General features: G+C 38.6%; 1 protein-coding gene across 2 annotated transcripts in view; it reads left to right on the plus strand.

Moving 5' to 3' along the window:
• LOC124801333 (GTP-binding protein Rhes-like) overlaps positions 1 to 17,245 on the plus strand; it is a 454,864-nt gene that overhangs the window by 236,988 nt on the left and 200,631 nt on the right. Inside the window, exon 2 of one of the 2 annotated variants that reach the window (XM_047263065.1) lies at positions 2,084 to 2,133. The exons of the other annotated variant lie outside the window; for it this stretch is intronic. Coding sequence (XP_047119021.1) covers positions 2,109 to 2,133 — 25 coding nt within the window. The 5' untranslated portion in view covers positions 2,084 to 2,108. The remainder of the gene's footprint in view (positions 1 to 2,083; positions 2,134 to 17,245) is intronic. 2 annotated transcript variants of the gene reach the window in all.

Here is a 17,245-nt window from a genome sequence, read left to right on the forward strand (position 1 = left end):
GGGCGGCCCACCGCCGGCCAGTACATCAGCGCACCTGATGATGGCAACGTGGTCGATTGCCGAATTATTGTGTCCTATGCACACTCATACCAGGCTGTTCACCTGAGATTTATTTCGTCATAAAATGCGCCTGAAGAAATTGAAGAATCACATCTTTGAAAGGACTTTGGTCATGTTCAGGTCCTTACGACTGCTACTACTGTAAGACGTGACCAGTGATTTTCGAGCAGCGGTATGCAAATTTATCGAGGCCACGAGCAGGAACCACGCATGCCCGGAGAAAGTGTTATACTTAGAACCAGCTATTGACTGGACCACAACATCGCTCTCTGCCGGGAGTCGATGGGCGACGCGCGGGCAGTGATTGTTTCGCCGGCCGTTGTGACCGAGCGGTTCTAGGCACTTCAGTCCGCAACCACGCGGCTGCTACGGTTGCAGGTTCGAATCCTGCCTCGGGCTTGGATGTGTGTGACGTCCTTAAGTTAGTTAGGTTTAAGTACTTCTAAATCTAGGGGACTGATGACCTCATAGTGCTTACAGCCATTTGAACCATTTGAAGTGCCTGTTTCCGGACGATGCTACGGCTAAGATCTCAAAACTCTGAAATGCTCTGATCTCGGCTCTGAAGATGTCGAACAGGGCCTTGGATGAAATTTTGCGCGACTTACACAATGCTATTGGGCGGCAAACCTGAGATGTGTATTTGCAAAATGTCCGTCTTGAATGCATGAAAAATCACTTCTTGCAGAAATAATCTCTCACATCTTGCTGGACCATCTCTTCTGGGTGAAACGTTAAGTCAGACATAATTAATAACAGCCTAAGCAAAATATCATGATAGGTTAAAACTGTTCATCAGACAGTGAACAAAGCATACATTGCGTTCTGCATGGTGTCCGTTTTGACCTGTACCACATTTCAAATATTCCCTCTGTTCGTTTGCATTACCAACACACGTCGCGTGCTCTGAGGCTACCTCAAGGCAAGTACTCCTGTATAGGTTATCCGCTTCGACACGTTACGTGAAATTATTCAGAGTTCACCCCATGATGCACTTATTATCCGAACTCAGCAGTTCACGCTATAGAAGCTACAGTACAGTTAATCTGATCTTGAGAGTGATGGAAGCACATAATTTAGTGCACGTATGATTGATTGACTTTATGAGTATGAAATAGATAGTCCTGGAAATACAATTTTAATGAATGAAGAACATGAACTGGAGCTGTACCGGCTATACAGCTGTTGAAAAAAATTTGGAAAACCAAGCTTTCTTAAAATATGATATACCGTTAATAACACTTTACTTCGTGCATACAGTTTCTACCAAAAACTATCAAAGTGGAGGTGGTGTGTTACTAACAACGAATGAAGAACACCAACACTGCAATAGAAACACATTCTTATTAGAATTGATTCAAAAAAATAGCTGCTTATAATAACAACAAATCTTTTTTTACGACAGACTGTTTCCGCATTTATCGCCATTGTCAAGTGCGTCTAGACTGATGTCACGTCCATATTACGTCGTTAGTGAACTGTCTTACAACTGTCACTGTTTTAAAAAGATGATAAGTGACGCAAATATTGAAAATAAAACGTCGTAACAGTGGAACTATGAAACTACTGTCCTACCGTGATTAACATTTTATTTTCAATATATTACGCCATTTACCATCTCATTAAAACAGTGACAGTTATAAGACAGTTCACTAACGACGTGATATGGACGTCACTTCAGTCTGGTCGTACTTGAAAATGGCGATAAATGCCGAAACAGTTTCTCGTAAATAAAGATTTGTTATAATAAGCAACTATTTTGGTGCATCTATTCTAATAATCATGTCGTCATCAGACATATATTACGCTGCTGCCCCTAAAGAAGAAAAATTGTTAAGAAATACATTCCTTACATACGACGAATTACTGAACACAACGCAGCACAATAAGACAGCGTAAATGTTATCCATTGCACTCAATAAGACTTTTCATTAGTCAGTAATTAATAATTAATGATTAACAGCACATCAGTTTTCTAGTTATCTAAGAGATCATCGATAACACTTATTGTTTTTCTTTACAGGGTTGAATTTGCCCATCGAAAAGGAATGAAATCCGTAGATTCAAAGTCCGGTGAGTGTCAACGATTACTGTCAGATGTGACCGAAGTATCTTTTGAACTGTACCCTGCAACGAACATTCCTAGCATGCCAAAGGACGCACATATAGGTTCGGTAGAGTTCCCATCCAACCTGAAGATCTTGTAATTTGTGCTCGCGGTACCCCGAACACTAGTTTTTTAATACTTAGCTCCTACTGTGCAATAGCTGGTAGAGAACAGATTCACGTAAATAAATTTGTGTCCTTGTTTGTTTTAGCTCTTTGCAGTAGATTATACAAGATTCAGAGTGCTCGATATAGCATTTTTCCCACAAATGTACTTTACTTTGTAGTTGAATTGTCTCATATTGACATGAAGATCAAGTTTTTCGGTTGCGTCACAAGGGACCGTTTACTTGTGCAAAATGAAACAAAAGTTACTGTTTTGTTGCTAGTGAAATTTAAATTTAAGAGAAGAAGGTGAAGGGAAAGATGAAATGTCACGTAAAACATAGGAAACAAAATCTTCGTTCGTATTTTGTTTTAAGAAAAAAGATAAAAATAGAGAGTATCACGTCCCTTCTCTCGCAGTATTGAACAGAAAAAGAAAAAAAATTCATGTAAGAAATTCATGATGAAATGCCGAAAAACGCAATTTTAGTAATAAACTACGAGGAGTGTATGAGCAACACGGATTTCATCGAGTTTGCGTTTCCAGTGGGTGCCTGTCCGGGACTCCACGACACGACTAGAAATCTGCATGTTTGTGCTACAGAGCCTTGTACGTGTCCTAAATATTGTCACAAACAAGCTACCACAATTATTATCATGTTCATACCATTAATAACAGGAAGATATTGGGCCAGCTCGAGCTTCGAAAGCAGGAGCTTTCTCCTACAACCTTAGTACTAAGGCAAGTATCAAATGGAATTGCATGGAATGGAGTTATAGCTTTAGTGCTAAGATAAGATTATAAATCAGCGTGTTACAATATTAACTACAAAATTACAATGATATGTTAGCTCTTTTCTTCCTTGATCGTACTTTTAGTAGTTTCGAGATTTAACATTAAAAATTAACGTGCAGACACACTTTTACTCCATTAAAGAGCTTCTGCCTTAAAGTGTCCTTGACTTTATCACACCTGTAATACGATAAATATTTTAGACTTTAGATAGGACTACGGTATGGTCACACAGATAAATTTGAATTCGGTCACGGTGTTTCCACTACAGACTATTGTCGTCTGATTCAACTTCCAAACCGATGTGGCCCAGTTAGCGTTCTAAATAGAATGTGTCCGTTTCCCAAGGAGAGAGGGGCCCAGCATGAAATACATTCCTGACTGAGTAAACTTCTGCAACTTTCCATCTCTTAACCGCAACCATAGGTAGCAATTTCAATTAGAGCAGCATCCAAATTTTTGCTACTTAAGAAAGACGTTAGCTGACAGGAGAATTTGTAAAATAATTCTTCAAATTAATAAAGTGCAATGAATTACTCCATTATGTGCATAAAGACGTAAAAGCAGATGTGAATTTCTGTCAGTTTTGCAAACGCAAGGATGCAAAGCTGTCTTCGACCATACGTGTTTAGCGAGATCAGAGAGAGACGCCAACTGCAAAGGACCTAAAGAGCCAAATTTTTCTGCACTTGTGGAACTCTGCTACGAATATCACGTGGTGAAAAAACTTTGCTTTTAACTGTTATTTCTTTTTAACTTCACATTTTTATTAACCTCTTAACCGCAACCATAGGTAGCAATTTCAATTAGAGCAGCATCCAAATTTTTGCTACTTAAGAAAGACGTTAGCTGACAGGAGAATTTGTAAAATAATTCTTCAAATTAATAAAGTGCAGTGAATTACTCCATTATGTGCATAAAGACGTAAAAGCAGATGTGAATTTCTGTCAGTTTTGCGAACGCAAGGATGCAAAGCTGTCTTCGACCATACGTGTTTAGCGAGATCAGAGAGAGACGCCAACTGCAAAGGACCTAAAGAGCCAAATTTTTCTGCACTTGTGGAACTCTGCTACGAATATCACGTGGTGAAAAAACTTTGCTTTTAACTGTTATTTCTTTTTAACTTCACATTTTTATTAACCTCTTAACCGCAACAAGAGGTAGCAATTTCAATTAGCAGCATCCAAATTTTTGCTACTTAAGAAAGACGGTAGCTGACAGGAGAATTTGTAAAATAATTCTTCAAATTAATAAAGTGCAGTGAATTACTCCATTATGTGCATAAAGACGTAAAAGCAGATGTGAATTTCTGTCAGTTTTGCAAACGCAAGGATGCAAAGCTGTCTTCGACCATACGTGTTTAGCGAGATCAGAGAGAGATGCCAACTGCAAAGGACCTAAAGAGCCAAATTTTTCTGCACTTGTGGAACTCTGCTACGAATATCACGTGGTGAAAAAACTTTGCTTTTAACTGTTATTTCTTTTTAACTTCACATTTTTATTAACCTCTTAACCGCAACAAGAGGTAGCAATTTCAATTAGCAGCATCCAAATTTTTGCTACTTAAGAAAGACGTTAGCTGACAGGAGAATTTGTAAAATAATTCTTCAAATTAATAAAGTGCAGTGAATTACTCCATTATGTGCATAAAGACGTAAAAGCAGATGTGAATTTCTGTCAGTTTTGCAAACGCAAGGATGCAAAGCTGTCTTCGACCATACGTGTTTAGCGAGATCAGAGAGAGACGCCAACTGCAAAGGACCTAAAGAGCCAAATTTTTCTGCACTTGTGGAACTCTGCTACGAATATCACGTGGTGAAAAAACTTTGCTTTTAACTGTTATTTCTTTTTAACTTCACATTTTTATTAACCTCTTAACCGCAACCATAGGTAGCAATTCCAATTAGCAGCATCCAAATTTTTGCTACTTAAGAAAGACGTTAGCTGACAGGAGAATTTGTAAAATAATTCTTCAAATTAATAAAGTGCAGTGAATTACTCCATTATGTGCATAAAGACGTAAAAGCAGATGTGAATTTCTGTCAGTTTTGCAAACGCAAGGATGCAAAGCTGTCTTCGACCATACGTGTTTAGCGAGATCAGAGAGAGACACCAACTGCAAAGGACCTAAAGAGCCAAATTTTTCTGCACTTGTGGAACTCTGCTACGAATATCACGTGGTGAAAAAACTTTGCTTTTAACTGTTATTTCTTTTTAACTTCACATTTTTATTAACCTCTTAACCGCAACAAGAGGTAGCAATTTCAATTAGCAGCATCCAAATTTTTGCTACTTAAGAAAGACGTTAGCTGACAGGAGAATTTGTAAAATAATTCTTCAAATTAATAAAGTGCAGTGAATTACTCCATTATGTGCATAAAGACGTAAAAGCAGATGTGAATTTCTGTCAGTTTTGCAAACGCAAGGATGCAAAGCTGTCTTCGACCATACGTGTTTAGCGAGATCAGAGAGAGACGCCAACTGCAAAGGACCTAAAGAGCCAAATTTTTCTGCACTTGTGGAACTCTGCTACGAATATCACGTGGTGAAAAAACTTTGCTTTTAACTGTTATATCTTTTTAACTTCACATTTTTATTAACCTCTTAACCGCAACCATAGGTAGCAATTTCAATTAGAGCAGCATCCAAATTTTTGCTACTTAAGAAAGACGTTAGCTGACAGGAGAATTTGTAAAATAATTCTTCAAATTAATAAAGTGCAGTGAATTACTCCATTATGTGCATAAAGACGTAAAAGCAGATGTGAATTTCTGTCAGTTTTGCAAACGCAAGGATGCAAAGCTGTCTTCGACCATACGTGTTTAGCGAGATCAGAGAGAGACGCCAACTGCAAAGGACCTAAAGAGCCAAATTTTTCTGCACTTGTGGAACTCTGCTACGAATATCACGTGGTGAAAAAACTTTGCTTTTAACTGGTATTTCTTTTTAACTTCACATTTTTATTAACCTCTTAACCGCAACCATAGGTAGCAATTTCAATTAGCAGCATCCAAATTTTTGCTACTTAAGAAAGACGTTAGCTGACAGGAGAATTTGTAAAATAATTCTTCAAATTAATAAAGTGCAGTGAATTACTCCATTATGTGCATAAAGACGTAAAAGCAGATGTGAATTTCTGTCAGTTTTGCAAACGCAAGGATGCAAAGCTGTCTTCGACCATACGTGTTTAGCGAGATCAGAGAGAGACGCCAACTGCAAAGGACCTAAAGAGCCAAATTTTTCTGCACTTGTGGAACTCTGCTACGAACATCACGTGGTGAAAAAACTTTGCTTTTAACTGTTATTTCTTTTTAACTTCACATTTTTATTAACCTCTTAACCGCAACCATAGGTAGCAATTTCAATCAGAGCAGCATCCAAATTTTTGCTACTTAAGAAAGACGTTAGCTGACAGGAGAATTTGTAAAATAATTCTTCAAATTAATAAAGTGCAGTGAATTACTCCATTATGTGCATAAAGACGTAAAAGCAGATGTGAATTTCTGTCAGTTTTGCAAACGCAAGGATGCAAAGCTGTCTTCGACCATACGTGTTTAGCGACATCAGAGAGAGACGCCAACTGCAAAGGACCTAAAGAGCCAAATTTTTCTGCTCTTGTGGAACTCTGCTACGAATATCACGTGGTGAAAAAACTTTGCTATTAACTGTTATTTCTTTTTAACTTCACATTTTTATTAACCTCTTAACCGCAACAAGAGGTAGCAATTTCAATTAGCAGCATCCAAATTTTTGCTACTTAAGAAAGACGTTAGCTGACAGGAGAATTTGTAAAATAATTCTTCAAATTAATAAAGTGCAGTGAATTACTCCATTATGTGCATAAAGACGTAAAAGCAGATGTGAATTTCTGTCAGTTTTGCAAACGCAAGGATGCAAAGCTGTCTTCGACCATACGTGTTTAGCGAGATCAGAGAGAGACGCCAACTGCAAAGGACCTAAAGAGCCAAATTTTTCTGCACTTGTGGAACTCTGCTACGAATATCACGTGGTGAAAAAACTTTGCTTTTAACTGTTATTTCTTTTTAACTTCACATTTTTATTAACCTCTTAACCGCAACAAGAGGTAGCAATTTCAATTAGCAGCATCCAAATTTTTGCTACTTAAGAAAGACGTTAGCTGACAGGAGAATTTGTAAAATAATTCTTCAAATTAATAAAGTGCAGTGAATTACTCCATTATGTGCATAAAGACGTAAAAGCAGATGTGAATTTCTGTCAGTTTTGCAAACGCAAGGATGCAAAGCTGTCTTCGACCATACGTGTTTAGCGAGATCAGAGAGAGACGCCAACTGCAAAGGACCTAAAGAGCCAAATTTTTCTGCACTTGTGGAACTCTGCTACGAATATCACGTGGTGAAAAAACTTTGCTTTTAACTGTTATATCTTTTTAACTTCACATTTTTATTAACCTCTTAACCGCAACCATAGGTAGCAATTTCAATTAGAGCAGCATCCAAATTTTTGCTACTTAAGAAAGACGTTAGCTGACAGGAGAATTTGTAAAATAATTCTTCAAATTAATAAAGTGCAGTGAATTACTCCATTATGTGCATAAAGACGTAAAAGCAGATGTGAATTTCTGTCAGTTTTGCAAACGCAAGGATGCAAAGCTGTCTTCGACCATACGTGTTTAGCGAGATCAGAGAGAGGCGCCAACTGCAAAGGACCTAAAGAGCCAAATTTTTCTGCACTTGTGGAACTCTGCTACGAATATCACGTGGTGAAAAAACTTTGCTTTTAACTGGTATTTCTTTTTAACTTCACATTTTTATTAACCTCTTAACCGCAACAAGAGGTAGCAATTTCAATTAGCAGCATCCAAATTTTTGCTACTTAAGAAAGACGTTAGCTGACAGGAGAATTTGTAAAATAATTCTTCAAATTAATAAAGTGCAGTGAATTACTCCATTATGTGCATAAAGACGTAAAAGCAGATGTGAATTTCTGTCAGTTTTGCAAACGCAAGGATGCAAAGCTGTCTTCGACCATACGTGTTTAGCGAGATCAGAGAGAGACGCCAACTGCAAAGGACCTAAAGAGCCAAATTTTTCTGCACTTGTGGAACTCTGCTACGAACATCACGTGGTGAAAAAACTTTGCTTTTAACTGTTATTTCTTTTTAACTTCACATTTTTATTAACCTCTTAACCGCAACCATAGGTAGCAATTTCAATCAGAGCAGCATCCAAATTTTTGCTACTTAAGAAAGACGTTAGCTGACAGGAGAATTTGTAAAATAATTCTTCAAATTAATAAAGTGCAGTGAATTACTCCATTATGTGCATAAAGACGTAAAAGCAGATGTGAATTTCTGTCAGTTTTGCAAACGCAAGGATGCAAAGCTGTCTTCGACCATACGTGTTTAGCGACATCAGAGAGAGACGCCAACTGCAAAGGACCTAAAGAGCCAAATTTTTCTGCTCTTGTGGAACTCTGCTACGAATATCACGTGGTGAAAAAACTTTGCTATTAACTGTTATTTCTTTTTAACTTCACATTTTTATTAACCTCTTAACCGCAACAAGAGGTAGCAATTTCAATTAGCAGCATCCAAATTTTTGCTACTTAAGAAAGACGTTAGCTGACAGGAGAATTTGTAAAATAATTCTTCAAATTAATAAAGTGCAGTGAATTACTCCATTATGTGCATAAAGACGTAAAAGCAGATGTGAATTTCTGTCAGTTTTGCAAACGCAAGGATGCAAAGCTGTCTTCGACCATACGTGTTTAGCGAGATCAGAGAGAGACGCCAACTGCAAAGGACCTAAAGAGCCAAATTTTTCTGCACTTGTGGAACTCTGCTACGAATATCACGTGGTGAAAAAACTTTGCTTTTAACTGTTATTTCTTTTTAACTTCACATTTTTATTAACCTCTTAACCGCAACAAGAGGTAGCAATTTCAATTAGCAGCATCCAAATTTTTGCTACTTAAGAAAGACGTTAGCTGACAGGAGAATTTGTAAAATAATTCTTCAAATTAATAAAGTGCAGTGAATTACTCCATTATGTGCATAAAGACGTAAAAGCAGATGTGAATTTCTGTCAGTTTTGCAAACGCAAGGATGCAAAGCTGTCTTCGACCATACGTGTTTAGCGAGATCAGAGAGAGACGCCAACTGCAAAGGACCTAAAGAGCCAAATTTTTCTGCACTTGTGGAACTCTGCTACGAATATCACGTGGTGAAAAAACTTTGCTTTTAACTGTTATATCTTTTTAACTTCACATTTTTATTAACCTCTTAACCGCAACAAGAGGTAGCAATTTCAATTAGCAGCATCCAAATTTTTGCTACTTAAGAAAGACGTTAGCTGACAGGAGAATTTGTAAAATAATTCTTCAAATTAATAAAGTGCAGTGAATTACTCCATTATGTGCATAAAGACGTAAAAGCAGATGTGAATTTCTGTCAGTTTTCAAACGCAAGGATGCAAAGCTGTCTTCGACCATACGTGTTTAGCGAGATCAGAGAGAGACGCCAACTGCAAAGGACCTAAAGAGCCAAATTTTTCTGCACTTGTGGAACTCTGCTACGAATATCACGTGGTGAAAAAACTTTGCTTTTAACTGTTATTTCTTTTTAACTTCACATTTTTATTAACCTCTTAACCGCAACCATAGGTAGCAATTTCAATTAGAGCAGCATCCAAATTTTTGCTACTTAAGAAAGACGTTAGCTGACAGGAGAATTTGTAAAATAATTCTTCAAATTAATAAAGTGCAGTGAATTACTCCATTATGTGCATAAAGACGTAAAAGCAGATGTGAATTTCTGTCAGTTTTGCAAACGCAAGGATGCAAAGCTGTCTTCGACCATACGTGTTTAGCGAGATCAGAGAGAGACGCCAACTGCAAAGGACCTAAAGAGCCAAATTTTTCTGCACTTGTGGAACTCTGCTACGAACATCACGTGGTGAAAAAACTTTGCTTTTAACTGTTATTTCTTTTTAACTTCACATTTTTATTAACCTCTTAACCGCAACCATAGGTAGCAATTTCAATCAGAGCAGCATCCAAATTTTTGCTACTTAAGAAAGACGTTAGCTGACAGGAGAATTTGTAAAATAATTCTTCAAATTAATAAAGTGCAGTGAATTACTCCATTATGTGCATAAAGACGTAAAAGCAGATGTGAATTTCTGTCAGTTTTGCAAACGCAAGGATGCAAAGCTGTCTTCGACCATACGTGTTCAGCGACATCAGAGAGAGACGCCAACTGCAAAGGACCTAAAGAGCCAAATTTTTCTGCTCTTGTGGAACTCTGCTACGAATATCACGTGGTGAAAAAACTTTGCTATTAACTGTTATTTATTTTTAACTTCACATTTTTATTAACCTCTTAACCGCAACAAGAGGTAGCAATTTCAATTAGCAGCATCCAAATTTTTGCTACTTAAGAAAGACGTTAGCTGACAGGAGAATTTGTAAAATAATTCTTCAAATTAATAAAGTGCAGTGAATTACTCCATTATGTGCATAAAGACGTAAAAGCAGATGTGAATTTCTGTCAGTTTTGCAAACGCAAGGATGCAAAGCTGTCTTCGACCATACGTGTTTAGCGAGATCAGAGAGAGACGCCAACTGCAAAGGACCTAAAGAGCCAAATTTTTCTGCACTTGTGGAACTCTGCTACGAATATCACGTGGTGAAAAAACTTTGCTTTTAACTGTTATTTCTTTTTAACTTCACATTTTTATTAACCTCTTAACCGCAACAAGAGGTAGCAATTTCAATTAGCAGCATCCAAATTTTTGCTACTTAAGAAAGACGTTAGCTGACAGGAGAATTTGTAAAATAATTCTTCAAATTAATAAAGTGCAGTGAATTACTCCATTATGTGCATAAAGACGTAAAAGCAGATGTGAATTTCTGTCAGTTTTGCAAACGCAAGGATGCAAAGCTGTCTTCGACCATACGTGTTTAGCGAGATCAGAGAGAGACGCCAACTGCAAAGGACCTAAAGAGCCAAATTTTTCTGCACTTGTGGAACTCTGCTACGAATATCACGTGGTGAAAAAACTTTGCTTTTAACTGTTATATCTTTTTAACTTCACATTTTTATTAACCTCTTAACCGCAACAAGAGGTAGCAATTTCAATTAGCAGCATCCAAATTTTTGCTACTTAAGAAAGACGTTAGCTGACAGGAGAATTTGTAAAATAATTCTTCAAATTAATAAAGTGCAGTGAATTACTCCATTATGTGCATAAAGACGTAAAAGCAGATGTGAATTTCTGTCAGTTTTCAAACGCAAGGATGCAAAGCTGTCTTCGACCATACGTGTTTAGCGAGATCAGAGAGAGACGCCAACTGCAAAGGACCTAAAGAGCCAAATTTTTCTGCACTTGTGGAACTCTGCTACGAATATCACGTGGTGAAAAAACTTTGCTTTTAACTGTTATTTCTTTTTAACTTCACATTTTTATTAACCTCTTAACCGCAACCATAGGTAGCAATTTCAATTAGAGCAGCATCCAAATTTTTGCTACTTAAGAAAGACGTTAGCTGACAGGAGAATTTGTAAAATAATTCTTCAAATTAATAAAGTGCAGTGAATTACTCCATTATGTGCATAAAGACGTAAAAGCAGATGTGAATTTCTGTCAGTTTTGCAAACGCAAGGATGCAAAGCTGTCTTCGACCATACGTGTTTAGCGAGATCAGAGAGAGATGCCAACTGCAAAGGACCTAAAGAGCCAAATTTTTCTGCACTTGTGGAACTCTGCGACGAATATCACGTGGTGAAAAAACTTTGCTATTAACTGTTATTTATTTTTAACTTCACATTTTTATTAACCTCTTAACCGCAACAAGAGGTAGCAATTTCAATTAGCAGCATCCAAATTTTTGCTACTTAAGAAAGACGTTAGCTGACAGGAGAATTTGTAAAATAATTCTTCAAATTAATAAAGTGCAGTGAATTACTCCATTATGTGCATAAAGACGTAAAAGCAGATGTGAATTTCTGTCTGTTTTGCAAACGCAAGGATGCAAAGCTGTCTTCGACTATACGTGTTTAGCGAGATCAGAGAGAGACGCCAACTGCAAAGGACCTAAAGAGCCAAATTTTTCTGCACTTGTGGAACTCTGCTACGGATATCACGTGGTGAAAAAACTTTGCTTTTAACTGTTATTTCTTTTTAACTTCACATTTTTATTAACCTCTTAACCGCAACCATAGGTAGCAATTTCAATTAGCAGCATCCAAATTTTTGCTACTTAAGAAAGACGTTAGCTGACAGGAGAATTTGTAAAATAATTCTTCAAATTAATAAAGTGCAGTGAATTACTCCATTATGTGCATAAAGACGTAAAAGCAGATGTGAATTTCTGTCAGTTTTCAAACGCAAGGATGCAAAGCTGTCTTCGACCATACGTGTTTAGCGAGATCAGAGAGAGACGCCAACTGCAAAGGACCTAAAGAGCCAAATTTTTCTGCACTTGTGGAACTCTGCTACGAATATCACGTGGTGAAAAAACTTTGCTTTTAACTGTTATTTCTTTTTAACTTCACATTTTTATTAACCTCTTAACCGCAACCATAGGTAGCAATTTCAATTAGAGCAGCATCCAAATTTTTGCTACTTAAGAAAGACGTTAGCTGACAGGAGAATTTGTAAAATAATTCTTCAAATTAATAAAGTGCAGTGAATTACTCCATTATGTGCATAAAGACGTAAAAGCAGATGTGAATTTCTGTCAGTTTTGCAAACGCAAGGATGCAAAGCTGTCTTCGACCATACGTGTTTAGCGAGATCAGAGAAAGACGCCAACTGCAAAGGATCTAAGGAGCCAAATTTTTCTGTACTTGTGGAACAGTGCTACGAATATACCGTGGTGAAAAAACTTTGCTTTTAACTCTTATTTCTTTTTAACTTCACATTTTTATTAACCTGAAGATATCGGAATCACATTCAAGTTAAATCGTGGCATTCCTTCGGATTCCTTGTTATTATATTCCATTTCTGAACATTTTGTGCACAATTCGAAACACCAAATTTCGCGGACTTGTGAAAGACACACCTCAATGCAAGCACACATGTTTTCGTATTGACTATGATCGTAACATAACCATTCATTAAACGAATTCGAAGTCTCAGCGAGTAGTTTCGATAAATTCCAACAGCACACGCATAATACTTCTATTCACACAATAGCAGTTTTAATTACAGATTCAACCTCTAAATACTGTTACAATTATTATCTAATAAGAGACACTGTGAGATTATTCTTCTTGCTTGCTGTAAGGCCTGCGTGACAGAAGAAATTTTCATTCGAACTTCGAATTTCAGATAGCAATAGTAAGCATGCTGCCGTGTGCCTACATTTGCATGCATACGTCCGCTGCGAGTTCAAGGCATGGCAACAGACAGCTGTCGGTTCATTCGATATTCCTCGTGGGCGATCAGAATGATCTTAACAAATGAGATGAAGGCAAATGCATCTTTTACTCTGTAAATAATCGCACCAAAGGAGAACTCGTAATTATCCATCTCCTAAAGTAACTGTTCTTATAAGAGTTGCGTTTTTTGTAATGCTTTGAGTAGCTCATTAGCATATTCATTTTATGTATTTTTTATTCAGTGTAGTTTAAATGTAATAAAAGAAAACGCCACTGGTAATTCGTGAGCGGATAGTTACGCTGAGGGGTGGTGCGTATAGTACATTATAGCACTGATACAACCTTCGAATTACAACGGTTGTATGAAGGCATACAAGGCAGTGTAGTTTTTCTTCGAGGATGTAACTGCGCCTGTCTAGGCGCCGGAAAACTGTTAGTATTTGCCTAAACTAGCGGGTGGGTGTGAATTGTATGGCTAGGCATTTTCGTGAAGCGGGGCTTTTACAATTAGAATATTTCTCTGTGGTGGCTCAGGACATAGAAAGAAACAGATGCGACTCACAATTAATAGTCATAGGGTTAGCAGTAGTTTGGTCTATGGTGTACAAAAATACATTATTGTGGTCATGAGACTTAAAAAATATTTTTACCTGGTGTTCTTAATTCACAAATTGAACAGTGTGAAATTATCCCAACTGGTGTACAAGATATAGGACATAGGTGACATACCCTCGGACTTCAAGAAGAAAGTAACATTTCCAACAACAAAGAAGGCGAGTGCTAACTTATGACAGGTGCAAAATAATGAAAGGAATTATTTACTGAAGAATCGAAAACCCAGTAAAGATGGCCTTGAGGAAGATTAATTTGGGTTCCGGAGGAACGTAGGAACACTTAATTTAATACTGAATCTGCGAACTAGCTTGCTATGCTGGTAACCTATCTCCCTATTGCAGAAGTTATATACACTCCTGGAAATTGAAATAAGAACACCGTGAATTCATTGTCCCAGGAGGGGGAAACTTTATTGACACATTCCTGGGGTCAGATACATCACATGATCACACTGACAGAACCACAGGCACATAGACACAGGCAACAGAGCATGCACAATGTCGGCACTAGTACAGTGTATATCCACCTTTCGCAACAATGCAGGCTGCTATTCTCCCATGGAGACGATCGTAGAGATGCTGGATGTAGTCCTGTGGAACGGCTTGCCATGCCATTTCCACCTGGCGCCTCAGTTGGACCAGCGTTCGTGCTGGACGTGCAGACCGCGTGAGACGACGCTTCATCCAGTCCCAAACATGCTCAATGGGGGACAGATCCGGAGATCTTGCTGGCCAGGGTAGTTGACTTACACCTTCTAGAGCACGTTGGGTGGCACGGGATACATGCGGACGTGCATTGTCCTGTTGGAACAGCAAGTTCCCTTGCCGGTCTAGGAATGATAGAACGATGGGTTCGATGACGGTTTGGATGTACCGTGCACTATTCAGTGTCTCCTCGACGATCACCAGTGGTGTACGGCCAGTGTAGGAGATCGCTCCCCTCACCATGATGCCGGGTGTTGGCCCTGTGTGCCTCGGTCGTATGCAGTCCTGATTGTGGCGCTCACCTGCACGGCGCCAAACACGCATACGACCATCATTGGCACCAAGGCAGAAGCGACTCTCATCGCTGAAGACGACACGTCTCCATTCGTCCCTCCATTCACGCCTGTCGCGACACCACTGGAGGCGGGCTGCACGATGTTGGGGCGTGAGCGGAAGACGGCCTAACGGTGTGCGGGACCGTAGCCCAGCTTCATGGAGACGGTTGCGAATGGTCCTCGCCGATACCCCAGGAGCAACAGTGTCCCTAATTTGCTGGGAAGTGGCGGTGCGGTCCCCTACGGCACTGCGTAGGATCCTACGGTCTTGGCGTGCATCCGTGCGTCGCTGCGGTCCGGTCCCAGGTCGACGGGCACGTGCACCTTCCGCCGACCACTGGCGACAACATCGACGTACTGTGGAGACCTCACGCCCCACGTGTTGAGCAATTCGGTGGTACGTCCACCCGGCCTCCCGCATGCCCACTATACGCCCTCGCTCAAAGTCCGTATACTACCAGTGTTAAAGACTGCGATGGAGCTCCGTATGCCACGGCAAACTGGCTGACACTGACGGCGGCGGTGCACAAATGCTGCGCAGCTAGCGCCATTCGACGGCCAACACCGCGGTTCCTGGTGTGTCCGCTGTGCCGTGCGTGTGATCATTGCTTGTACAGCCCTCTCGCAGTGTCCGGAGCAAGTATGGTGGGTCTGACACACCGGTGTCAATGTGTTCTTTTTTCCATTTCCAGGAGTGTACATATATATATATATATATATATATATATATATATATATATCTGTGAGACGGTAAAATTAGTTAAACGGAACAGACAGTGTCTTGAAAAGAAGTTAGTAGATGAATATGAACAAACGTAAAATAAGGATAATGGAATATAGTCTAATCAAATCAGGTGATGCTGAGAGAATTAGACTACAAAATGAGGCAGTAAAATTAGTAGGTGACAGTTTCTGTTTGGCAGCAAAATATCTGACGGTGGCCAAAGTAGAGTGGATATGAAATGAAGACTTGCAATAGAAAGAAACGTATTTCTGAAGAACAGAAATGTGTTAACATATCAAACATAATTTTATGTGTCAGAAATACTTTACTGAAGGGATATGTCTGGAGTGCAATCTTGTACGGAAGTGAAACGTTGTCGATTAACAGTTCAGACAAGGAAGGACTACAGACCTTAGAAGTGTCGTGCTACAAAAGAATGTTGAAGATGAAGTGGGTAGATCGAATAATTGATGAAGATGTACCAAATGGAATTGTGAAACAATAAACTTTTGATCACCTTGACAGAAAGAAGGGGTCAATTGAAAAGACACATCCTGATGCAAAAAGGAATCATCAGTTCGAAAGTGGAAGGAAGTGTGGGAGTAAAAACTGTAGAGGGAGTACAAGGCTTGAATGCATTGTGTAACTTGAAATGAATGTAGGTCGCAATAGTCATTTGGAAGTGAAGAGACTTGAGTTGGGATGCATCTTCTTACTGAAGACCGCCGCAACAACAACATTTAGTCCAAAATTAGCGGATATTGAACATTTACTTGGAAGTCACATCAAGCCGAATTCGGTAATATTGACCGTGCGGTTCCACTCAATCTGAGTTAAGCTGCTTTGCACAGAATATTGAATATCAGATTAAAATATTGTCTTCCGTTAATTAAATAAAACGTTTTATTCAATTGGCAAACTTCGTAAGCAGCCTGCTGTCAGTTCACGATTTTGCACCTCTAGCATTTTAAATTACAGATGGTAGCTGCAGGTAACCTTGTTCAGAAACATCTTGCGGCATTGTATGGCTCCTGACAGAGGACGCGTTTGTATTTCCATAACACAAATTATTTCAATTAATTTCGTAAGAAAGCCCCACAACCTTTTCCGAAATGCGAAGGTGAAAAAGTTGATATAACCTTTGCTTTGCAACATGGTACGCCTACACATTATGCTTGGCTCTACGTTCGTTGTCGGCGACTTTTATTTGATCTTATAATCTATTATAGGCTTTAGTCACTGAAATGTTATTAATTTACATTTTATTGTAACCAATCGTAACAATAACGAAACTTTTTCATAAAACTTCAGAGTGCTGTCGCCTTAAAACGCCTTACTATGATAATACGCGAGTAATATTGAAATAATGACTAAATAAGAAAATTCTTCAAATACCAATATGATGTTTCCCATGGTTATATTACAACAAATTGTACCAAT

This window comes from Schistocerca piceifrons, chromosome 1 (genome assembly GCF_021461385.2).
Source record: "Schistocerca piceifrons isolate TAMUIC-IGC-003096 chromosome 1, iqSchPice1.1, whole genome shotgun sequence".
NCBI classification, from domain to species: Eukaryota; Metazoa; Arthropoda; class Insecta; order Orthoptera; family Acrididae; genus Schistocerca; species Schistocerca piceifrons.